The 24,890-nt window shown below is 56.9% G+C and overlaps 5 protein-coding genes across 5 annotated transcripts; 3 read left to right on the top strand and 2 right to left on the bottom strand.

Moving 5' to 3' along the window:
* Positions 1–286: 286 nt before the first annotated feature.
* Positions 287–1,864, bottom strand: F5144DRAFT_111421 (eukaryotic cytochrome b561-domain-containing protein). The gene is made up of 2 exons (XM_066782133.1): positions 1,030–1,864; positions 287–958 (listed from the first exon to the last, which is right to left on the bottom strand). The coding sequence occupies exons 1-2, from the start codon at positions 1,369–1,371 to the stop codon at positions 557–559; spliced, it is 744 nt and encodes a 247-aa protein (XP_066646335.1). The 5' UTR covers positions 1,372–1,864; the 3' UTR covers positions 287–556.
* A 174-nt stretch (positions 1,865–2,038) lies between these two features.
* On the top strand, positions 2,039–3,706 carry F5144DRAFT_618470 (allantoicase; the record flags this gene model as incomplete). The annotated part of the gene is made up of 3 exons (XM_066791920.1): positions 2,039–2,074; positions 2,334–2,418; positions 2,488–3,706. 3 exons carry the CDS (start codon positions 2,039–2,041, stop codon positions 3,459–3,461), a joined length of 1,095 nt encoding a protein of 364 aa, XP_066646334.1. The 3' UTR covers positions 3,462–3,706.
* A 504-nt stretch (positions 3,707–4,210) lies between these two features.
* Positions 4,211–6,885, top strand: F5144DRAFT_484827 (uncharacterized protein; the record flags this gene model as incomplete). The annotated part of the gene is made up of 4 exons (XM_066785468.1): positions 4,211–4,370; positions 4,463–4,836; positions 4,888–5,283; positions 5,332–6,885. 4 exons carry the CDS (start codon positions 4,211–4,213, stop codon positions 6,883–6,885), a joined length of 2,484 nt encoding a protein of 827 aa, XP_066646333.1.
* Positions 6,886–10,284: 3,399 nt separating this feature from the next.
* Positions 10,285–13,814, top strand: F5144DRAFT_599453 (uncharacterized protein; the record flags this gene model as incomplete). The annotated part of the gene is made up of 3 exons (XM_066791012.1): positions 10,285–11,684; positions 11,881–13,021; positions 13,101–13,814. The coding sequence occupies 3 exons, from the start codon at positions 10,285–10,287 to the stop codon at positions 13,812–13,814; spliced, it is 3,255 nt and encodes a 1,084-aa protein (XP_066646332.1).
* Positions 13,815–20,893: 7,079 nt separating this feature from the next.
* F5144DRAFT_561603 (uncharacterized protein) lies at positions 20,894–22,959 on the bottom strand. Its single transcript, XM_066788266.1, has 2 exons — positions 22,049–22,959; positions 20,894–21,973 (listed from the first exon to the last, which is right to left on the bottom strand). The coding sequence occupies exons 1-2, from the start codon at positions 22,887–22,889 to the stop codon at positions 21,366–21,368; spliced, it is 1,449 nt and encodes a 482-aa protein (XP_066646331.1). The 5' UTR covers positions 22,890–22,959; the 3' UTR covers positions 20,894–21,365.
* Between the last annotated feature and the right edge of the window lie 1,931 nt (positions 22,960–24,890).

Below are 24,890 nucleotides of genomic sequence, written 5' to 3'. Positions count from 1 at the left end.
ACGGGCACATTTGCATTCGACTGGCCGAAGGGTCAAAAAGACAGCTTGGCCCAATGGTCACAGGGTTTGAAACAGCAACAATTTGGAGCGGCGTCAGCGTGGTGTGATGAAGGAGGATCACGAATTAATGAGCGGGGGTTGATTTTGAAGTGGGGATATGGCCAGCGGTTGTGTGTTGTTTATGGCAGCATGTATTATTGGGCGAGAACATGTTTGGCGTCTGTATACCCCGAGAGACGGCGATGTGAGTAGTTAATGAGGATTGAGGTTGAGGTGTCTAGCAAGATTTCCAGTAAATCAAGAGTTCATTCATTCTACCTCGGGAAACTCCCAGCGCTGGACCTAAAAACACGCTATCGATCAATACTCACTAACATAACAGTACGGGGCATCCAAACCCCTGGCATTAATCCTCCCTCCCCTTTCCCAGCGCAAACACAGCACAGCGGTATTCAACAACCCAAAAGCCATCACCGTACCCACCATTCAGTTCCCCTTCCACCGCACACGCAAATACCTACCCACGTACCAAATACCAAATACGTCCCCCACCACCCTACGCCCCCCTCCTCAACCCCAACTTCCGCAAATGCACCCTCGGAAACACCCCTATCACAATCCACACCCCCGCCACCACCACCCACCGATCAGGCACCTTCATAACCGCCTTATTATAATCCGTGTCCATCGCCGCCATCACCGTCGCCAGCAGCAGCGCCAGCGCCGCGTAGCCCGTCCACCGGTGGTACTTCCACAGGGCCTTGGCCGCGTCCTCGCCGCCCCAGACGCGCGGCACCGCCCAGATGGTGAAGCCGAAGAGGTATTGCAGGAGGAGGAGGGTCAGGGTCGCGCTGCCGAGGTAGGCGTGCGGGGAGTGGAAGTGGGCGAGGTGGTTGCGGTGCTTGTTGACTTCGATTATGGTCGTGCCGGAGATGAAGAGGGCGAGGGAGAGGAGGTGCTGGTGATGGGGGTGTTAGTGGTTGGTTGGGTGGTGGTGGGGGAGGGGTGGGGGCTGGATGGATGGCTTACCAGGACGAAATGAGCGCGCTGGCCGTGGAGTTTGGCAGCTGGGGTGGTGGTCGGTTGGAGGATTAGGATGGCTTGTAGGACGGTGAAGAAGCCGAGGGATTGGAGGAGGGGATGGGGTGTGACGAGGGCGTGGGTTTCGTGGCTGAGGACGGACGACCAAATGACGCCGACGAGGAGTACGGCGCCAGCTTGGGCGATCCAGCCCGTGCCAAGGACAAAGTTGCTGACTATCGGGGCATCGGGTTGCTGTGTCGCGTCGCCAGGTCTCCCGAGGAGAGGCTCGCTCTCGGTGGGCGGTGCGGGAGGGTCGGCTTGCGCCGGTGGTGTTTCGGTGGAAGCCATTTTGGATCTACAACGCAGTTGCTTAACGACTCCAAGAGGCCGTGGATCTCGAATTCAGCACCGCAGTGAATGCTGATGGCCGTGTGAAGCGTGGGGGATGTAAAAGACAGACCGGTGAAGGTATGAAGCTGCGGGGAAAGCTGTGGTTATGTAAGGGTAGAGGAGGGGGTCCAGTGAGCTAAGGCGCTGGGGAGCTCCTGCGGGCAGTGCTGAACCAACAGCTTGTCGGCAGCTTGCATGAAAGGGAGACTAGGTATTGGCCTCTAACGGTGTAATGTTTCACTTTGGGGGCCTCGTCCTCAAAGCACCACCTATTGTCGCGATGCTGTACAGCTGAAACCCCAAACTGTAGAATTCGGTCCCGGCTGCGACGGACGAGGTTTAGCGATGGCGCAGCTCCAGCTTGCGATGACGGCAGCAAGCCCGATGCTCCAGCCAATAGATTACCCTATGATTCCAACCTGTGCATGAATGGCTTGGCCGAGTTGCCTGCCTGCGAAAAGGCGTGCCGAGACCAAGCCCAGTTGCCGCCCCGCTCCCACATCCGACCAGGCGGCACGCGAGCAGGATGGCAAAAATTAAAACTCTCTGTCTTGCATGCCGAGCTGCTGAGCTGCTTCATTGCTTACGTATTAGTAGATGTGATGAGTGGCACCGTCAAGCCGAAATGGCCCCCGTCGCCCCGCCTCCACAACGCTTTCAAGTTCCCACAGGCCGCAAGAGGCTGTACGGAGCCGGCCGATGCCCACCGGATGGTACCTCTTTAAGAATGCAGGCGTGGTAGAGTGGAACGTTCCAGCGTCCCCGTTTCTGAGATAAGAACCTCTATACCCCCTCCCTTCTTATCTCTTATGTTGGCCATCTGCACAGTAGCTAGGTAGTTGTGTTGAAACTGCCACTTGATAACCACCAACCACCAATCCCCATCTTCGTCTTCCCTGCCTACTACCGACATCATGGAGGACACTGAGTACAAGCTAGAAGCTGTCAAGGCCACTCGGGTTCCGTCCGAAGAGATCGACCAAACCTTTCGGTCAAGCTGCATCGGTACGTACACGACTGTCTCGTTCAAGAGACAGATTTGCTCTTTTCGCTAACAGTGGCTAACTCTACTAGATCTTGTGTCGGACGGCCTCGGAGGTAAAGTCCTGGGTTTCTCAGACCAATGGTTCGCAGAAGCTACCAACTTGATCAACCCGGCCGCACCCATACAACAAGCTGGCAAGTTCGTTTACACAGGCGCCTGGTATGACGGCTGGGAGACAAGGAGGCACAACCCGGAGCCCTTCGACTGGGTTGTCATCCGCTTGGGTGTGGCCTCGGGCACAGTAGAGGGCGTCGAAGTGAACACGGCTTTCTTTACGGGCAACCACGCGCCCGCCATTTCGGTCGAGGGTTGCTTCAGTCAAAACGACGAAGAGGTTCTGTCATGGAAAGGCGGCCGCGGGGGTTGGGAGACCATCCTCGGCGTTCAGGAGTGTGGGCCAACGCAGAGGTTCGGGTGGAAGCTCGACAACCCCACCAAGAAGCAATACACACACGTCCGTTTAAACATGTACCCCGACGGCGGCATCGCTCGGTTCCGCCTCTTCGGGCACGCCGTTCCCGTCTTCCCGGAGGACAAGGAAGCTATCTTCGACCTTGCGGCTGCCCAAAATGGCGGCGTGGCCGTCTCATGCAACAATCAGCACTACAGCTCCCCGTCTAACCTAATCCTGCCCGGTCGTGGCAAGCACATGGGTGATGGGTGGGAGACGGCGCGGTCCCGGACCAAGGGCCACATCGATTGGGCCATCATCAGGCTGGGGGCGCCCGGGTATATCCAGAACTTCCTCGTCGACACAGCCCACTTCCGCGGCAACTACCCACAGCAGGTGAGGCTCGAGGCGATCGAGTGGAAGGGTGATTCAGAGCCAACTGCAGATGCCGAGGGTTGGGTCAACATGGCGGAACCCATCAAGTGTCGCCCTGATGCAGAGCACCCCACAGAAAGCCTGGTGAAAGACAAAGCATTCACACATGTGAAGCTCATCATGGTGCCTGATGGAGGAGTCAAGCGGGTGCGTGCTTTTGGGAAGAGGGCTGTTTGATGATTTGATCTGACCATGGGATTCGTTGAAACAAAACTGAGGGTGGCGGGCGCTGAGATCAGACGAATCGGGACATTAAGGCGGCACGAGCAGTGCGAGGTCCAGACAACAACAGCATCAAAAGCATAGGGGAGAATACAATAACATAAATGGCAGGACAAAATAATAATATACAAATGTATGTTGAAGATCTCTTGGCCCACCTGGTGTGAAACTAGACCATGACGAATTCAAGAAAGAGCTTTTGGATTCAAGCTTAATTTTGTATTCCAAGTGGCAAAGCACAGTTGTAACACATGGATGATAGCCAATGTGCTAGAGTGGTTATACTAAAAGAAAACCATCACTGTTCAGTCAAGGAAAAGAACGAAAGGAAGGACCAACAAGTTCCTTCCTGTGCACCTTGGGGGTCGTATCTCTTATCGAACAACGCACGGGCCATCAAGGTGGGGTGTTCTCACACAGCAAGACAGCCAAGCCAGCCAACTTTGGGCACGCTTAATTACATTGCTTGGAGGGGGAAATGATCAAGACAGCAGTACCTACTCGGCACCACTCGGCATCCTTCCAGTTTTGACGCCTTCGAATGATCCCTTTTATCAATCGACCTCTATCAACCCCTGTCAACCCCTGAGAAGCCAGGCCCGCGACCGACAAGCCCATTCCTGAATGCTCCCTACGATTTCAGAGAGCGTCCGCCCATGAGGGACTGAACGGCAGCCGCATGCCACACCACGTCGCCCTTGACCATGGATCTCGGGGATTCTGAGGGTGGCTTCGGTGCCGGCGATGGAGAGCTACCCCAGAAGAAGAGGGACCTGCCCTCTGACCTTCCACGCTCTCTCGATGATAGGCGACATGTGCCGACCGAACTAGTACCAGAGACCGAGATGTACGATGGATGGCAGGGTTAGTACATCTTGCCTCGCTCCCCTCACATCACAACTGCTTGCCTAGGTATATCCCCTATAAATTCGGTTAGCTAAACATGACTTCCGTAGGGCAATCACAGTTTTTGACATCACCCATGCTCGCGAAGCCTATGACCTTTGGCGACCTGGCACTCGACGACAACTACGGCGAGGACCTAACCAAGGGGGGGCCGGAAAGCGAATCCCGCCTGATGGAGATGCTTGCCGCCCAGGCTGCCCACGCAGCGGGCGCCGCCTTCGAGGATGAGGACGCCATCGCTACCGACGAGAACAGGTCTACGGAGGAGAAGGGGGATATACTACAAAAAACATTCATCATGGCTGCGAGCAATGGCAACGTCGACTCGGTTAACAAAATCCTCAAGGGTAAAGCGAGGCAGTACATCGACATAAATACCCCCGACGACGAGGGCACGCCAGCGCTCATATATGCGAGCTGTTTTGTGAGTCGACCGATCGCGGCGTCCCTCATGTCCCACTAACGCCGAGCCCAGGGCCACGAATCGGTTGTACAAGCCCTCCTCGACGCCGGGGCAGACGTCAACAAGCAGGATCGCAACCAGTGGAGTGCCCTCATGTGGGCCATGACAAACCGGCACAAAGGCATTGCAAAATTATTACTAGACAACGGCGCCTCCACCGAAGCGAAGACGTCGTCGGGGAGGACAGCATTCGACTTCGTTGCTCCCGACAGCGACATGTCATTCTACCTCAGCGGGTACGGCATCGGGACCGCTGGGGCAGTTGACGACTTCTACAATCCGGGATTGAGCCAGGACAAATTCGAGGAGGAGCTCGCCGAGAATGAGATGAGGCGTCGGATGATGATGGAGAGTGCCCGCGACCTGGAAGTAGACCTTGGAAACGTGGGCATGGACGACCAGCCCGAGGTGAGCATTGGATCCCCCCATGCACCCCCTACAAACTAACCATGTCAGTCCCCCGAGGAACTAGAGGAAGAACAACAGGAGTTCGATTGGTCAAGGTGTCTCCATGACCAAATGTTCGTTTTTCAGGAGAACGAGCTGGATCGCATCCTAGATATCGTCATTACAAACATGACTCCGCAACGGTCGCCGTCTCAGAAACCGGTACCCGCAAACATGGTTTTCCTGGGGGCGCGATACGCACATTATCACTCTAGCCCCGAGCTGCTAGGGAAGCTACTCATCACCGCCATGGCCAAGATCAACTCCATGGTGGAGAAGCACCAGTGGGACATGACCATCCTAGCATTTTGGATGTCGAATGCGACCCTTTTATTACATTACCTCAAGAAGGACGCTGGCCTGGTCGAGGCCACCACAGAATTCCAGGCGCAGCTCGCCGAGCTTATAAACGAAATATTCATACTAATAGTCAGGGATGCCGAGCGGCGGCTCGACAAGGTCCTGGACGTGGCCATGCTGGACCACGAAACAATACCGGGCTTCGAAGACATAACGTTCCAAAACGAGTGGAAGATCTTCAAGCGGAAAAAGGAGGTCAAGGAAGAGCCCCTCGAGAAGCGGTTACGGCCACCGTCTCCCAAGCAGCGGGCGAAGCCCTCCCCGCGCAACGTTACCTCTCTCCTCTCCTCGACGCTCTTCGTCCTCGACCTCTACGACGTTCACTCGGTCATCACGGCCCAGATCGTCTCGCAGCTCATCTACTGGCTCGGCGCGGAACTCTTCAACCGCATCATGTCGAACCGAAAATACCTCGCCCGTACTAAGGCGATGCAGATCCGCATGAACATATCAACGCTTGAGGACTGGGCGCGCCAGAACAACCGCCAACCTGAGCACTACGAGCAGGGTGAGATGAAGTCGTCGGGCGAGACCACCATCGACGCTGCCCGGCGCCACCTGTCCCCTGTCATCCAGTTGCTCCAGTGGCTGCAGTGCTTCTCCTCCCTCGACGCCGATGACCTCGAGGCCCTTGTCGGCACCTTGCAACAACTCAAGACCCTCACCCCGCAGCAGCTCATCCACACCGCCACGCACTACCGACCCGAGGTCGGCGAGAAGGGTCTGCCCAAGAGTGCCATGAAGTACCTCGTCGCCATTCAGAAAGAGGCTGCCCTCAGGAGGGAACGGAACCGTGCTGCCGCCGCCACCGCAGCCGCCTCGCCGCCTGCCACACCGGGGAAATCTTCCAACGGTCACGCTGCACCGGCCCAGACACCGGGCACTCCCAAACCGGAAACGGCGACGGCCGGGGAAGAACAGGACGACGACGACGAGGCACCGCCAAACTTGCTCTTCGATCCCGCCCTGATGCTACCCTTCACCCTGCCTAGCGTCACGGACATGCTGGTGAGCTATGGCGCCGGTTTTGGGGGGGTCAATCGGGAACGGGAGAGGAAGTACATACCGACGATCCCGGCCGAGTTCCTGGAGAAAATTGAGGCTGGGGGAGGGCACGGTGGGAGCGGGAGTGGTAGTGGTGGACATGGGGTCGGTGGGGGCAGAAGGTATGGGAATGGTGAGTGGGATGATGAGGATGTTTGACGAAACATTTTCTGTCGTTGAGTCTGGCGGTTTGCTATCGCTACCGTTGACGTGTTTGTCGGATGTGACGGACGTGACGGCGACGCGGGGGGGGAGAGACGTGGCACGGCATAGCATGGCACGGCAAGATATGGCGGTCAGGGTGGTAGCATGGTGAAGATATTGGCGTTGGGCCGGGCTGGTTGGCGCGCACTCTTGGGCTGGGGGCAAGGAGACGGAACTTTGCATACCACAACATCACACATCGCCGGATAGGTCAGTGGATGGATGACTGGTCCGGATGTAGCAATAGATGGCTGCGTGCAAGTGTGGATCCAGACGCGAGGGGCCGGATGGAAGGCTTCAAGACCGTCGTTGGGATGAGAAAGCCGGCATTAGCATTGGCCATTGAGATGACTAGGATAGACAAACGTCATTTTTTCGTCGCCATCCTGAGTGTTTCCGTCTCTCCTCGGATTTCGTCACTCGTAGTTGTCAACGTTCGCATGGAAGTCGTCGCATCTACATAGGTACTTACACAACCTACCATAGCCAGGAAAAGTCCCTGATACGGGTGCCATCCCCAACCTAAACCCGAACATTCCACATGTGTACGAAGTACTTACCTCGACCGGCATCCAGAAAAAGACCCAGCAATTACAGCAGCCCTACCCATCCATCACCTACCGACGTACCTGCAACCAACAAGCCAACGAAGCCAGGGCCAATTTCCTTTTTCTCCTCCCCCTCCTTCCTGTTTCGTTTGCTTGCCCCCCCACATCCCATCCCTACGTCCCGGACCGCTGCCGCGGTGGCTCGGTTGGCTTTTGCGGGCTCGTGGGCTTCATGCAAGCTGCAAGGGACGGGCTCGATAAGTCGACAGGGGGAGATGAGAAACGACTTGTCGGGCCTGGTTGGGCTGGGCTGGATTTTTTTTCCTGCATGGGGTTGCCAAGCCTAGTCTGGTCTGGTCTGGCCGGTGGGTGGGCGAGCATCTGGTTGGATGGGTGGGCGGATGGCGGCAGGCTGGTTGGGGGACGTGGAACGTGGTTTGTGGTTTGTGGGTTTGTGAGCTGGAGGGGGTTATTTCTTCATTTTGTTTTGTGTGGTTGGTCAAGGGGCTCGTGGGTGATGTGAGGTTGCTGGTTTGACGGTTCCTGGTTTCTGATTTTCAATATCTACCTGACTACGACATGTCGATGGTATGGATGGGGTTGAGGTGTTTTTGCGAGTGGGCGGTTGGAGATGGAATTGGATCTGAGGTTGTGCAGGATCGGAGATTGCGCTGCCAGCTGGCTGTCGTGGACTGGACCAGGCACGGGCTCGAATGTACAATCAGAGGGCGGGGATGGGGACGGAACGCCATGGCGTTTGCGAGATGCGATTGCTTGCGTTGCTGGCGCCGCGGGACAGGTGAGACACGCAGACTGACTTGCAGCTGGTTATCGTGGTGGCGAGTTGGCCATCGACGCCCAATTCAGGGGTAAAATGGCACAAGTTCTAGTTTTTGGATTGCGGGTTTGCTTTTTCGTGACGATGATGCCATCAGCTGAGGATCGCTTGGGGTTTTGTGAGGGACGAAGCATCGCAGGTTTTGTTCAGTGATTTACGGAATACGCTCCGAGATCCCCTCCACTCGCCCCAGGGAATCAATGGCCCCGAGGGCCCCGAAGAGGTAGCACGGAGGCAGAAGCAGCAAAAAGACGGCCAGTGGCATCTCATCACCACTGCCTTCAGCCCATCACACTCCGTTCCGTGTTTTAAATGGCCGAGGATGGGGGACGGATGAGTTGGCTAAATTGCTCCACGTTGGCGGTCCAATCAGTCAATCGCACCGTCGAACCGGACCCTGGGATTCCGTTGGAGAACAGTCATGCGCAGCTTCACTCGCTGATCGACTAGCCTCTCGCCTTGTTGTTAGTCTGCCATGGCGGGCATGACTACCTTATTGTGTGGGGGTTTGCCCCGAATTGACGAGTGAAGATGTGGGAGAGAAGCACAAAACGATCGAGAGAAAAGACTAACCCCACATCGACAGCCACGGCGCGGGGAAATCGGAGTGGGGTTCCGTGGGCCTCTGAATCGGATCGAAATCTGATCTTGGCCTTACCGTAACGGCGATCGTCTTTTGCCTCAATATTTCCACGATCGTCGGCTTAGAGGGATGAGAAAGATTGTTAGGCAGAGAGCGGAAATATACGGGAAGATCAGCCTTGGCTGAAAGAAAGAAAAAAGAGAAATGAAAAAGAAAGATAGATAACAAGGAACAGTGATACAAATACAAACTGAGGTACGTTACACATTACAACCTGGAGGGGCCGGGCGGCATGTAAGTGTTAACGGCACAAGACACATGCTTGTCATGCATCAGTACCACACGCAATGCAAGACACTTTGACCGACTTGTCCGCTCTTGCTGATCCTTTCAAGGAAAGAGGCGGTCTTCCTGGATTGAGCTTTTACGCCAGACTTCATTTGAACAATGATCTACAGCGTCAAAGATTCCAACCCAGGTTTACCGGAGACTTTTATGTGACATGCCCGGTAATCCAGCAAGCCTTGCTTTGGCCGGAGTTTTCAGTTGCAATGGAAGAAGGCAATTGCTTCTACCAAATTAGAAAGTAACCCTACCTTCCAGTGCCGCTCGGTCATTTGATGGCCGCCCAACCAAAGTTTATTACATGCAGGCCTCTGGAATGCACCCCGGGTGGTTAACGGCAAACGGCCAGACGGTAGTGTGGCGGTCTCTGGATGGCCCGGCCCGTGAAAACGTTCGTTTGTTCACTCATTCGGGTTATCAACTCACCGCATCGTGAAAGACAAGGGAGAAGAGCGGAGTCGGTCCGGACTAGCAAGAAGCCACACCCACGACCACTCGCAACCCCATTGGGCTCACACAAATACCGGGGAAAAGCAAGGCTCCAATCGCCCACACTTTTTATCGTAGTAGCTCCCGGATGGAAGCAGCCAAGGTTTGGTCGCTGGGTAGGTAGATGGCATGAGGGGGTAATTAAGAAGCCCCCCTCCTGCCGACCCTGATCTCTATTTCTGGCAGTTTGTGTTCTGAACTGCCAACGTCCGGACCCTCCTGTTAGCTGTGGTCTTCACGTCACGACCGAGTTGGGACGAGACATCGGAGTGCATTGCCGGACTGCACTGACGGTGGACCACTGCACCTAGGGTGCTAGGTAATGCATCTCGACTCAGACCACCGACTGGTACTTGACCACGACCCCTCTCGGTGACCCTCTCGGATTTCTGGCCATATTTTTCCTTTTCTCTTCTTTCTTGTTTCTTTCTTTGCGCTTCGTCTCGACGCTGCAGCAATCGACACAAGGATTCCCTCACATTGCAAGGGAGGAGTAACTGTGCCGCGACCGTTGCTGCGACGCTTCGGGAAAGAGCTGCAACCTCGAAGCAATGGCACCTCAGAAATTGGGCAGCGTGCGCCACAGGGGCAGGTCAGCAACATCAGCTCGCCTTGCCCCTTTCCGAGACGACACAGGTTTGGTTGCACTACGGTACGAGGAAACCAAGCAGGCAGAACCCCCAATCCCCCTCCCTCCGCCACGAAACCCGCGTCGCCTGGCCCGCACCCAGTCGACATTCACATCATCAACTGCCTCGACATCTCCCATCACTGTCAACCCGCCGCCCGTGGCTCCGCCGCGAGAGGAACACCCGCTGTTCCGCACCCAGAGGCCATCGCGGCCTTCGAAGGACGAGGAGTGGAAAAGAGACTCGGGCGCCCCAACATCGTCGTCCATCACCCTCCGGGAAGAGGACGGCGACGACCCTGTCCATCAGAAAATAGTGGATGACATCGCCGATACTCCATCGGTGTATTCCGATGACGAGGAAGAGATCGTCAACCCACCCCAGTCGACCCTCATCAGCCAATTTGCACCCCCGCCGCTGACGCTGACGGTTTCCATTCCGCCTCGCCCCGAAAACCCGGAATCTGCTGTCACCTCGCCGACGCAGTCAGTGCCGTCGCCCTCACGACGCACTTCGTTTACCACCAAATTCACCAAGGGCTTCGGCGTTGGACCAATAAATAACGGGCCAAAGAAGCTGCGGAAAAAGATGCTTGGCGGCGACAGGGCTGCAGCACAGGCAGCGCCTCCCGTGACGGACCCGTTGCGGGGCTCGGTTAGGTCACCCAAATCGCCTAAGCTCCCCCCACAGGCGACAGGGCCAGATGTGCCAGGCGTGCCGGGGCCTTTGAGCGCCGACAGGGAAGATCCCCAGACCCCTATCTATTCTGCAACAACCTCCGATAAATCTTTTGCGCCGATCAACACCCCTATCCCGGACGACAGTCTATGGGACGACTTCGGTGCTCTTTCATTCTCCAAGCGGGGGAGCATCATGTTTGGCGGCAAGAATAGCCTCTTTAAGTCGCTAATGATGTCTACCCCCGATGCCAAATCCAATGCGCCTCCCGCCAACGAACAGCATCATCAACAACAACACGCGACCACTGCTACATTCACGCCGTCCGATCCCCAAACACCGACAACCGTAGCCGACAATGGCAACGACAGCACCGCCTCTCCCGAGCCGCGCCCTGGGAAGACCGACGTGGCCGGCGCGGCTGACGTGATGGCAGAACAGCCCCGTGCGCCGCTGCCGGTCGACGCACCGTCCGTTCCCAGCATTCGCGTCTCGTCGATGGATGTAGAGAGGGAATCACAAAAGGTGAGATCGCTCTATGAATCCGGCGAAGACCTGAATTGGGAAGATGGGGGGCGTGTCTCGTATCCCGAGCGCCTCGAGCCCACCGCCGAGGTCCCGTCCGAAGAGGAAGAGAATGTTGCGTATGGTTTCCTTGAGCTCTCCAGGTCTGCTTTTACTTGACCTCGTCCGCTAACTTGATCGCCTCGTTCCCAGATTGTCTCGTCCTTCCGATCCTCTTTCAGTGTCAGGTCCTCACCAAGGCAGCGGTCCGTCCAATCCCACGTCCAGTACAATTACTCCGCGTTCGGCCAATTCCTTGTCTCCGCTACGAGATAGTCAGGTTCGAAGGGAGTACGAGCGCGCGGGAGGCATTGAAGACTGGGCCGATCTCGACGGCTCCGAAGTTGACCGGTATGGCTTCATCAGCCCCAGGCGTCCCGTGTCGCGCGCCGAATCGTCGGTGCCGAGGTCGTCGCCCCTTTCGACTAGAAAGAGAAACGTCTTGACCAAGCGCCCATCTACGTCCTATTCGTCGTCACTGCCGGGCGGCTTCATCCGTCCTCCCAGCCGAAAGTTTTCGGCGCGGTCGCTGAACACGTATTCGTCTGAGCTGTCGACCATCTCCCGACGATCTACACGGTCGTCGATCCGCTCAGCCACCAACCGTCTTCCGCACAATCGCGATCGTCGATGGATGGACGAGGCTAGTGAGATGCTATCTCTGCAAGCAGGCCTAACCGGCATTACGGACGACGAAAAGATGGGAAAGATGCTTGAGGCGCAGAAACGCAAGGAGGCAGAGCGCTCCGAGAAATGGCGGAAAATGGCCACCGCCGTCAAAACTGGCATTGCGAGCAGCAGCAAAGACAACAACGCTCCCGACCCCGGACTCGAATCCCAGCCTTTCGAAGGCCCGCAAGGCAAGGGCATGTCCTACACGTTCGATACCGCCTCGCCCAAGCTCATCGACCGCACCTGGAAGGGCATCCCCGACTGCTGGCGCTCCGCCGCCTGGTATGCCTTCCTGGCGACTAGCGCTGCCGCACACAATTACAACCACGTCCACAACAAGACCCCGCGCGAGACAGAGGACTACCTCATCGCCGAGTTCCGCCGCTTGCAGGCCGTCGCCTCGCCCGATGACGTGCAAATCGACCTGGACGTGCCGCGCACCGTCAATGGCCACATCATGTTCCGACGCCGCTACCGCGGGGGACAGCGCTTGTTGTTTCGCGTGCTGCACGCCATATCGCTGTACTTTCCCGGTACCGGATACGTGCAAGGTATGGCCAGCCTCGCCGCGACGCTATTGTGCTATTTCGACGAGGAGAGGGCCTTTGTCATGTTAGTACGGCTGTGGCGGTATCGCGGACTGGAGCGGCTGTACCAGCCCGGGTTTGAGGGGCTGATGAGCGCGCTGAAAGAGCTCGAAGAGCGGTGGTTGATGGGGGCGGGGAAGGACATAGCGATGAAGCTTGTACGTTTTGCTTTTCTACCCCAGCGATCCATATCTCGCAATGACATACATGCCATACTAACCCAATCTCCCCATACAGCAAACCGAACTCGCTATCGACGCAACTGCCTACGGAACCCGCTGGTATCTCACCCTCTTCAACCTCTCCATCCCCTTCCCCGCCCAACTCCGCGTCTGGGACGTCTTCATGCTCCTCGGCGACTGCCCGCCCGAACCCACCCCCGCCCCATCCCCCTCCCCCATCGCAGCGGCCGCCGCGTCAGCAGCATACACCATCGTCGCCCCCCAACCCCTCATTGGGGACGCGGCGGCGGCCCCCAAGGGCCTCGACATCCTGCACGCGACGGCGGCCGCCCTCATCCACGCCCTGCGCGACGTCCTGCTGGACTCAGACTTTGAGAACGCTATGAAGGCCCTGACCGCATGGATTCCTGTGCAGGATGAGGATTTGCTGATGAAGGTGGCGCGGGCTGAGTGGCGGCGCCATCAGGGGCGGGCGAGGTTGTGGGAGTGGGAGGGCTGGGAGATGGGCAGGGGGAGGGATAGGAAAGAGAAGGAGAAGGGGAAAGGGGAGAGAGAGGCTGCTGCTGCTGTTGCTGCTGCTGCTGCTAGTGGGAAGGAGAGTATGGCGGAGGAGAGGAAGGACGGTGACGGGAAATGGAAGGGGGATGGGGTGGTCAAGGAAAAGAAAAGCAGGGGGATGGGCATGGGCAGGTTATGGGAGCGCGGGGGGCACGAAAAGGATAAGGGAAAGGATAAACAAAAGGAGGGGAAGGGCACGGAAACGGTTTAGGGGCCGTGGGCTTGTTGGCGGTGCGAGTTTCGCGGCGGGTGACTGACTGGGCGTTGTTAGGATACCGAAGGTGGCGACTGGTGGGATGGATGGCTTGATTGGGTTGGTTGGGTGTTGGTGGGTTGGTTGATGCCATGGCGATGACTTGCGTGGCTCCCTCCCACTGATGACGCTCTTTCGCGTTCCCTTCCCTTTGTTTTTGTTCTTGGAGGTTTGACGGTGTTTACCCCTGGCCTTGGGGCTTCCATCGTCCTCGCCGTTTTGTTTGGGCTGAGAGAAAGAGTTTGATACCCCTTGACGTTTATTGCTTTCTGCGAGAGGCACGCCATCATGTACGTGCGGTTGGGGCGGTTGCGGTTTTTAATCTGTTTACTTCTTCTTAACCTACTTGTAACTTAACCCGTGTGGTAGCAAGCACGTGGCTATGTTTTGTATGTCTTAGTATGTAATTGATTAGCGTTGTTAACGTCGGTTGGTGAGCATCTTGCAGTCAAGGGGGACCTTGTATGGGGTATTAGTGACGAGGGAGACTGGCGTAAGGGCTCGTATGCCGGTATGGTTGACTCAAGTAGTATGTTGATTATTGTCACGTTTGCCATGAAGACTTGAGTACGAATAGGGAGCCATGGTTCCATGGCACATGTCCGGGACCGCCTTCGACCGTTGATAGCTTGACCTCAAAGTATAACGCAATGGCGTATAACATACACCTCTGTTTCGTTCTGTTTGCTAAGGCGCCAAAGACTTCTTCCGATCATTCCACGCCTGCGAAAGCGAACCTATTGTCTTGGTTTTCTCTGCATAAGCTCAAGCGGCCTGTACCCAAGCAATCTACTGGCATCTATCCCCGTTGCAACCCCCCTAACTGTGGAAGCTCGTGGTAGGATGCTGTGAGTTCGGGTCAAACCAGATGACGATGATCTTGGGAATGTTATTTCCAAGGACCCATCTTTCAACGTGACTAGCCCGTGAGGGTTTGAAGACCGACACGAACAGATGGTGAAACATCAAACCCCGAGTACCTCCTCTACTCTTACCGTATCTCAGCAAACTCCTGTGCCAGCCCATAGAGTATTACCTCTCCGCTTTCAACGGACACACTCTTCTCATTATCCATGATGTCCCCCTCCTCCGGAAGACGACATACTTCATGTGTGTATCTCTATGCAAGCTCACGGCACGGTTCCAAGGCTGGAAGCATGTCACCCCCGCATAACAGACGCACGCGGTCAGCAAGCAAGCACCCAAACAAGCGATAAGTGGGAGGGTAGGCAACGCAGGCAAGCGGTGCGGACAACCTCCGGCATCTCCCACTCCAGCTGAGAAGAAGAGAGGGCGTTGTCTTTGACGGGAAACCCGGCACTGTAGGTTCTCTGCCTACCCAGCTATCCTATGCATGGGACATGCAGCATGCACCAAACACTGGAAAATCCCCGCCCCCTTTTGAGTGCATCGGCATCCCACACACATCCACGCCCGCATACACATACATACGCATAGAAGGGGCAAGGCAAGCACACACACACACACAGCGGCTAGACCTTCCCAGCCCAGCCCTGTCTTGTATGCCTCCACCAGCCAGCCCCCATTCACTCATCCACCCACCCCATTCCCATGTCTGTCAGACTGTGGCGTTTTCCCACTATACCCGCATGTATACACCCTTCCCTACCTTCGTATCGGCGCCTGCTTGCATGACAGAACCCGTCCTGCTTCTTCCAGTGGGCAGGCGAAAACCCATGCAAGGCAAGTAAGCGGACGGGTTGTCGACCCTCCTCTCCTCCCAATTCCCCCCACGCGATATGAACACAATAAACAAAAAAAAACCAGATTCGTCAAAAGCAAAGTGGCGTGTGTCACAACATACCAGGCCAACGACTCCTGGTGTCCTGCACACCTACCACACAGGAAATAACAACACAGACCATACACCGCTCAGTTTAGTGCGTGCTAGAAGGCGAATATGCTATCCCCCCCTCGCCCGCTCGCTCATTCGACCTGTATGTATGCAAAACAACGTCAAGGAATGCACCATCCAGCACGGCAGACGCAACGCACGACCATCCCGCCCCCACGAAACAAAAACATAATTGGAACGGATACTGTCGGATCCGACGGTAAGGGAAGAAGAAACGAAACGAACAGGCCAACGCGACCCTTCTAGACGATGCTAGGGCGCCGCACGGTCCGGTGACACACCTACGCGGATGGGGGAAACCACACAAGCACACCACGGCAATTAGACGCGGCAAGAGAGCTCTCTCTCCCTCCCTCTCTACTGTGTAGGGAAAAGGGGTGTTAAAAATAGCCGCGAGCGTACGTGGTTTTGCGCGTCCCCAAGCGCAGGCGGACCAATCCCCGCAGAGACGAGCGCGGGATTGGCGTCTATGGGCTCGCTCGCCTGTAACTCTGTATGTATTCAACCGCTGCCGAGCGGTTCGTGGGACCAAGGCCGGCCGGGCGGGTGGGTGATGGGGCGGAGAATGACTCGTTAATGTGGCGGCCGGCTCTTCAAGGAAAGTACGGAAGACCAGCCTTCCTTCTGGAAGGCAGCTTCGCCTGCCGATCTAGTTAGTCATCGAGATATTAGTAGTATTAGAAGAGAAAGAACGACAGGGAAAGACAAGAGACAGCAGACTGACTCCCGGAAGGTACAGCCGCGTGCCGCGGCAACTCGTCCGCCCCCAGCTCTTGCCCGCGGACGGGCGGACCAGCAACCAATATCAAGCCGCGGCCCAGCTGTGCGTCATACACCGCTCACCCCCCCCCCCCCCCCCCCCCCTTTCCATGCCCACCTACATCCCTGACCAGACCGTTGGAGCCAGATGGAACACGTAGGCGTCTTCCGGAACAACACACGTACACCTATAGGGCCATATACACCTTGTATGTACATATTTGACATATTCCCAAATGGCTTGGCAGCCGCCGGGGGGGGGGAGAAGAGAGAGGGGAGAATTAATCTTGGAAGATATCGGGCGACGCATTCAGCCCTGGCCCGATCCAGTTCCTGTGCGGCAGCGGTTCTCAATTAACCTGAAAACAAAAAAGGCGCCAGTCAGCCATCATGTATGTACACATCATTTGATACGAGGCCAGGGTTTTGATAAGTGCGTGCGTTCGGCCAGCGACATTGATATGGTGGTCTTTGCGTGCCTGGCGGCCGGGAAGAGGCAGGGTTTTGAAGCCGGCCGCGTTCCAGAAACACCGCCGATCTGACCCCCGGCCGGGCGTACGGACTTCCAAACTGGACTGCAGAGCAAGGGCGGTCTATGGGTGTGTTTGGGCAAAGGACTCTTGTCACGTAACAAAGCGGCCCGTGATCTCCGGTTTCCCTGTGCCCTGCCGAGACTGAATCAACCCTCGAGCTGGCAGCCGCTGCAAGTGGAAACTCGGAACCGAGAAATCAGCAGCTGAACCGAGGAGGTTCTTGGTAACGCCAATCCGGCCGGAGACCTCGGCGGAATTCTCTCGGGTTCTTGGGAAGACCGCCGGCGTGGCGGGGATTCTCCCAAAGTGTATCATGGTCACGGTTGAGCAGTTGAGCACGGCCATGGGCTTTTAGAACCATGGGTCAACGGAGGCCAGAAGCAACAAAACTATGTAAGGGCAGGGGTTGGATGGAATTGATGCTCCAAAAAGCGCGGCGGTGTCTTGTGCTGGCTAAAGCGATATGGCAAAAATCCATGCGTTCTCGTTGGCTTCTCGTCTCAGCCGCGCGGAGAGGGCGCGCCTTGCCAGGTCGGATCGATCTGGGCGATCCTTGGGCTCTTGTGGTTCTTCTTGTTCCGCCCACGATTAAGCGCCGACAGGCTAAACTCTATATGATCGTCAAGTATCCCGTGGGTTTGGGCGAGGTAGTATCGGAGTCAGCGGAGACGGCGCCACTGGTTCCTCGTTAATATAAGAGACATCGATTAACCGCAAGCGTGGCTCGCATATCGAACCAATCCGACCAGCATGCTGAGACCGACGCACGTAGGATATGTAACAGTACATGGTACGGAGTGCCAGGATCGATTCGAAAGTTCCGCTGCTTAGTGGTCCACACTCAACCCAGTTTCTCTCTCAAACGGCTTGGCTGAGATATTCGCTCATGGACCGACGCAGAGTAAAGGGGTCCTTGAGAGCTGACACAGGACTTGTAGTGTAGCATTGTCCATTTTGCCGCAGGGGGGTAGGCGGCTGGGCTGTTCTTTCCAGCGTCGCATCCGACCGTTCATTGCATCTCCCTGTGTTCTTGAAAGGCCCTGTGTTCTCGAAAGGACCGAGTCGCCTATTCTCCGAGCTTCCCAACAAGGACAACAAGTTTCTCGGAACTTGCGGTTCTGACTATTCTCGAGCTCCTGTGTAATTGATGCGGCTGAGAGGCAGTCGGGGGACAAACCACAAGAGAAACGAGACATCGGCGCCATGCAGCAAAGTAGCCCGTAATGGGATTGGCAATCAATCCCATGGGCTTGTTCGTGTTCGTTGTTGAGTTCAGCATCGTGTGTGGGTCCGGGTCGACCCCGGGGCGGGCGGACGGGCGGGCCCCGATGCCGGCCGGGCTTGGGTCCGAGCATGGAGGACAAAAGGTGGTACTGTACTCCGTACAAACCCAGCGATCTACGGGAGCGGCCATGTGGCGTGTTTCAACTGCAGTCTTGGGGAGCCCATTTCGATCCGAGGGCAGAGCCGGTGTGCATCCGCGGTTGGCGAATCCCGCCGAGCATCAAGGCGAGCAATTACCGGCAGAGAGAGAGAAGCGAGACAATTGGTTGTTATCGGCGCTAGTTAGTTGGCGCACAGAACTGGACCGACTTCTTTGGGGACGCGGCATTCCGGCCAAATGAGGGACGCGGGTGCGGGCGCAAGCGCGTATGTACATACATACATACATACTTGTACATGGTATGTATGGTAGGCGAGTTGTTGGTGTGCTTGACTTAATGCTTTATTAGTGGGGAGGCGCGGGTACGAGGGGACATGGAACGGCTCAGAGAACCGCTCACACCACCACCCTACCACCCTATACCACCCTACCACCCTTCCAAGAATCCAAATCCCACCCTTCTCACATCCCTCCCCCCACCTCCGTCCGATGGCGCCAAACCTCTTTTGGTGTTTACCCCAGTCGGTGCCAGAAGCCTGGTCCCAGTTCGGAAGCAGGGTTGAGCTGCACAGCCCTATATTAAGCAACGTCATGCCTTCTCTCGCCGCCGTGGGTTTCGGCTTGATGCATGCTCAGCACACCCACAGCCGACCGGCATTGTCTTCGCTCGTGCTCTTCGGCAAGCTTTCTGGCGCCTGGTTGTAATTTGGAAGACGGGAAATGGCTCTTCGACCTCCTTCTGCAGGTTCACGTCGAGCTTCGACACAGCGAATAGGAAATTGTCCGATGTCCACTTTGAGAAGGTTGTTGTCGAGGACCGTGCTCGAGTTGTGCTTGGTCGGCCGTTTTGGGCGCCTGTGTCCGCCACACGGCTTCCTCTTTCAACCCGTCCCCCCGACGAGATGGTTGCCCTGTCGGGATTTGAAGACAAACCGTTGCACACGCCTCTGGTGATCATCGATCAACAAGCGCCGTCGAAACCGCCCATGATGATGCGTCGGCCGTGCGAGGGTTTCCGTTTTCTCTCCTTCGGATAACTCTTCATCCGCTGGCTGGCTGGCTGGTTGGCTGGTTGGCTGACTGGCTGTGATGTGTCGAACCTAGCTGCCTGGTACTTTCTCGCACGCCGGAGGCTCGAGCCGCGGAGCTTGCCATTGAGTTCTTTTTTAGCATGCCCATCAATTGCCCCATGTAGCAATGGTAGATCTGGCCCTAGCACACATCGCGGCGGTTGACAAGCGCCTGGGAGCCACCGGTTGGCATGGTACATACATGTGCATCGAATACGTGGGGTGGGGTATCGACGCCAATTCTTGCTTCTGCTCTGCCCGTTGCCGATTGTGGAAGCCATGGCCGATTGGAAAGGGAAATGCTGGCTGTTTGCGGAACAGCGGCTTTTCGGGCACCTCGCTTGACCTCCAGCTTGTTTCCATGTGATGACCCAACCCTGAGCCACCAACCTCGAACCAACCCAGATTTCTGTGAGACGACCGAAGCGGGGATTCGAATTGCAAGGAGCTCCTTGTGGGGAGTTTGTCTAGCAAGCCTAGTCGACTCACTCCGGAACTGCCGCTTCCACCCGGCCACGCCATCGTCTCCACCGGCTAGCGGGACATTCCTTCCTTCATCGGCCATGCAGTTCTCCTTTTGTGCAAGAGCAACTCGAGCCGTGGAAATTAGAGCCCCATCGCCCGAATCACGGTAACTAAGGCAGGCACGAATGGAATGTATGTATAATGCAAGGGAGTTAGTTATTCGTATCTGACCGTTGATAAACAGCTACGGCGGTTTGTGTAACGACACTATCCCTGTGGAAGTGTGACTGCGTATTCGTATGTAAGTCTGTACCTATGTACACCATACATAGTAGTTCCTTCACAACATTCCGTCACTTCGCAAGCGTCCCCCGATCGCTCCCCCGTTCATTCCAGCCTCCCGAGGAGATCTTGTCCTTATTGAGGTTGTTCCTCCCCATGCAAGGTATCGTCGTATCGTATGTATCGAACTGATCACCGAAGAACGGACTGGGCGTCCGTGCTTTTACCGACCCAGTCTTAGCGGTTCGGGAAGCCGAGCCTCAGTCAAGCCAGACTGGCACCTCATCCCCCGCCTTACCCATCCGAGAAATCTTGTGCAATGGCGCGCCTGCCACCCTGCAGTGACATAGGTTACTCGTCCAACAAAAGGCAAAAGAGGAAAAAGCAAAACATTGCCCCCCAAGGTCACACCCCCCCTTGTTTTCCTGTTTGTTGTTGAATGCATCTTTTTTGGATTTGGCATTCTCCCCTGATTCATCTTGATTAAGATCGATTTGAACGCCCCATTTTCCTGACCCGCCCTCCCGGCCAGCCGTTTCTGTCTTGATCCCTAATAAAACCTAACAAGAAACACATTAAAACATCGTGATAATAGTACAGTACAAACTCCGAGTTAGCAAAAGTCAGTGGTGTAATACATTTTAAAAAATATACATTGGCGAACGGAGAAAAAAAAAGACGTGCCCAGACGCGGAACAAGAAAGAGAAACAAAATGTCAGAAGCTTTGCCGGAATTCGGAACGGCCTCCCTCGCGTTCAAGGGCGGGGACAACTCGACTCGACGAATTGGGAAACAGCCCCTGCCGCCGCGTGTTTGTGATGAGGTCGAGGCTCAAACATGCGCCAATTGCTGCGCGGTGTGGTCCGGTGGACTCGGCGCCGATGGAGTCGTTCCTGGCGGGTTCCTATCGAATGGGGGACCAGTCCGCTTTGTCGGGGACGGACGCGGCACTGTTCCTTTTCTAGGAACCTTCCCCTGACTGGGCCCTTGTTTTTCCCCATCGCCATCACCCTTGCAACGGCGCGGTGAGGATCCCGCCCCGTTCATATTGCCGTAAGCGAAAAGGGGGGCCAGCCAAATCCAAGCCGCAAAGAGCTTAGGCCGGCTCGGCGGGGCTGAAACAGCGATGAAATTAAGGTTCAGCTGTTATCTCCCGGTCGCGTGGCTGTTGATCCCTGGACTCCACCACCACCGCGAAGTTTTTCCTCCGACGACCGTGGTGACTGTCTCCGCTCGCCCTCACCAAATTGCGCCAGGCCGTGTTGCTGCTGCATTTGGTGGTGGTGGTGCTGATGGTGCTGGTGCCGGCCTTCGGACGGGTTCCCGGATGCGAAGTGCGTTGTCGCCCGAGGAGACTGCGGGTTGTCTGACAGAAGTGATGAAACCGAATGTGCCCCGACCCGTCCGGATGGAGCCTGCGCGGGTGGGGGGGCGAATTGTGGTGGTACCTGGCCCTGATGCTGAGTTGACGAGAGCGGCTCGCCGTTATCCCGCACAGAGCCTGCCCCTGCCGTGTGCATTGGCGACGTCTCTCGCCCCGGACCCAAACTCTCCGCGCGTCCCCGACCAGCGCCAGGTCGGTATGACCCCAGGTCACTCCTCTGCCGCGAGTGCCCTCTCCTGCGCCCGGGCGGCGGATTTGACAAGCCCGTGCTGTGCAAGAAGGGCGGCGAACGGTGCCGATGCGCGGACGGCGGCGGTGCAGCCTGCTGTGGTCCTGGTGCTTTTCGTTTGCGTGGCGATTCCCCTACTGCGTGAAAAAACGAGCCAGTTAGCCCCGCGCCAGAGCCTTATTTTGAGCGCCATTTGGTTTTGGACGAACCTGAGGGCGTGGCGGGCTGGTCCGCCCCACCTCGTCCTCCTCCTTGTGTCGTTGGGGGTTGCCAATGGTGGAAGTATATGGACGGAGACGCTTGTGGCTCTTGTTGATGCTGCGACAGTCCCGATTGCTGGCCTGGCCCGCCCGGCGCGTTAGTGACCAGACTGGGCAAGTTTGATCCGGTCCCGGCGGATGGCCGTCCCGCCATCGTCCCCGGCATGCTGAGTCCTCTGGGCCTCGTGGGGGAACCAGGATAGCCTGCCGCATATGTGCTCGGCGGCCCTTGTGCCGAACCCGGCGTGGATGGGATGGCCCCGCCAGAAACTGGGTACTGCCCGTACATCGGGGCCTGCGAGTCTCGCCTTTGGTGTTCCGAGGAGACGGCCACAGGTGGCATCAGCGCGGGAGGGTGTTGTTGAGGGGTTTGCGACATCATGTACTGCTGCGCCCAGTCCAGGGCCGCCGGCGAGAGTGCGCCACCGCCCATGCCTGCAAAAACAACCGGCACCAGCGGCGGTGGTATCCCTCCTTCCAGGGAGGTTCTCAGGATCTCGTGCTCCATCTTCCTCTGCTCGAGACGGTAGCCTTCCTGCCGTGTCCTCTCCTCTTCTTGCCGCCTCTTGTCCTCCTCCGCCTTGGCAGTAAGCCAAGCTCTCATCGATTCCTCATGCCATGTCGGAGCCGCCGGGAGCTGGCCTAACGGCTGGCTTTGCGAGACCGGAGGTGGCGGGACGGCCTGGGCTCCCGACAAGCTTGATGGGGGCTGTGGAGGACCGGATCCGGATGGGGCTTGGACCGAAGGCAAAGCCGCCGGTGGAGGCAAGCCGCGATGAGGCGCCGACATGAGCTGATCAGACAAATTGCTACCTCCGGAGATGGTAGGCGGTGGCTTCTGGCCCGGATCTGGGTATATCAGGGGGGGAGAAGGGCGGGATGTGCTCGGCGGGGTTGGTAGGTCATGGACGGGCCGGTAGCCGTACTGCGCTGGCTTGTTGATGGTAAGCATCCTCGTGTGAGCTGGTAGAATAAGCTACATGGGCAGAAAGAGTGGGAAGGAGGTGTGTAATGTAGACGGGAGGCTGAGAAGCAGTGGGATGCCGGGACTGAAGTGGGGGGAGGGGAGGGGAGGGGAGGGTGATGGGTTGGAAGGGGAGAAGGAAAAGGGAGAAAGAAGAAGTGGAAATAACCTTTGAATGGGAAAGCTGGATGTGGCGGCCAGCCTAGTGATGGGTCGCAGAGAAAGGTAGCAGGCGGGGCGTGTGGTGATGAAACGTCGAAGTACTATGACAGAGCCCACCCAAATTTGGCCATTGGCGCGCTGCAAAGAAATATAAGTACTTTGCAAGGTACGAAAAAAAAGGCGGGGGTGGCCGGTGGATGAGCAGGATGTCCTAGGTACGCAGCTCCGGTGCAGTCCACTATGCTCGAGGCGGAGTTAGTGTCGAGCGGCAGAGGCGAGGGTGACCCTGACCCTAGGCTCTGTGCCTCTTTGGCCCGTCCCAATCTGTCGACGGTCTGAAATGGGGTTATCGTATGTAGAAAGCCGCGCCGGTTCAGGCGAGGGCACGATCCCGATGTTTCCCCAAGGTAGTTACTTCGTACAGCAGGAGGACACAACGAGGATGACTCGAGAGCGAGCGAGTCAGGACGAACCGGGGGGGACGGAGGGGTGACAAGACGGAAGGGGACCAACAATTTGTAAACCAGTTTGATGGTTTACCGTTTAGGCAGCGGAAACAATGTGGAGTAGAAGAGTGTCCAGAGGTACCCTGAGCTATTTCATTTGAAAGCAGCGCGTATCAGAACAGATTGACGCCGGGGTCTGGAGGTTCAAGTGGCGAGACAGTCCCGGGAGGCTCGAGACGGGAAACCGGGTGAGTAAACAGACCACCGAAACGCTCAGGGTTTGTTGATCAGTGGGAGGCGGCCACGGGAAGGAGTCTGCCGGGGAGGAGTGTGTGCGAGGAAGGAACTCGAGATGCATGGCCTTCGGGGGACGCTGCCAAGATGAGACCAGGATACCGGGAATTTGAGGTGGTGAGCAGACACCGGCAGGGGGAGCAGCACAAACATCCTTGCTGACCATGTTCGCAAGCCAGGAGGAAGCGTGCTGCCCACACCACCGGAATCGACACAGTAGGACAAGGCTAGCTCGCTGGCTGGCGCTTTTGCTCAGAGGGGGGAGGTGCAGAAAGTGGGTTGAGACTGTTTTTAGCACGCCGTTCCGGGCCCTGGTCAGTCCGCTTGGCCATTTGTTCCAGGAGCGGGCTTGAGCAACAGGGTTGGGTTGGCGCAAGGGGGGGTGTCCTGGGAGATGCAGGGCGGATCTGCGATAAATGACCAGGGCGCTTGCGCGAATCAATGACATCGACAGAGGGGTGAGGCTAACGGCGGGCCCAAAGCAGAAAACCCTCTTGACTCAACCAGCTCCCAGACCAGACCAGCCAGCGAGAACGTGTTTTTCCTGTCGTGACGATGCGAAATAACACCTTCTGCGATTGGGGTAGCGTGTGGCTCAAAAAGGTGAGGGCCCTCGCCGAAACCTGATCCAGATGCAAGGCATCGTTGGCCGGTAAACAAGCCAAGCAGCTCGGACAAGCTCAACGTCACAACGCATCTGATGTTCGGCCGGAGAGGTACACCTGACAGCTAGGCACGACCGTTTGGGCTCAGGTGCAGCTGCGGGGAGCTTCGCTGCGCAGGGTGGGCGGCGGGTAATGAGGGGGCGCCTGGATGAACTGAGCTCTCAAAGAGGTAACCGCTCTGTGCGCACATGTGGCGGCTGGAAGGGAGGCAAGCCAAATCCCTGCGACGGTTATGCTATGTCGGGTTCAATGCCGCCCTC

This window comes from Chaetomium tenue, assembly GCF_020726465.1.
Source record: "Chaetomium tenue strain MPI-SDFR-AT-0079 chromosome Unknown F5144scaffold_2, whole genome shotgun sequence".
Lineage (NCBI taxonomy): Eukaryota > Fungi > Ascomycota > Sordariomycetes > Sordariales > Chaetomiaceae > Chaetomium > Chaetomium tenue.
This window is presented reverse-complemented; position numbering and strand designations above follow the sequence as displayed.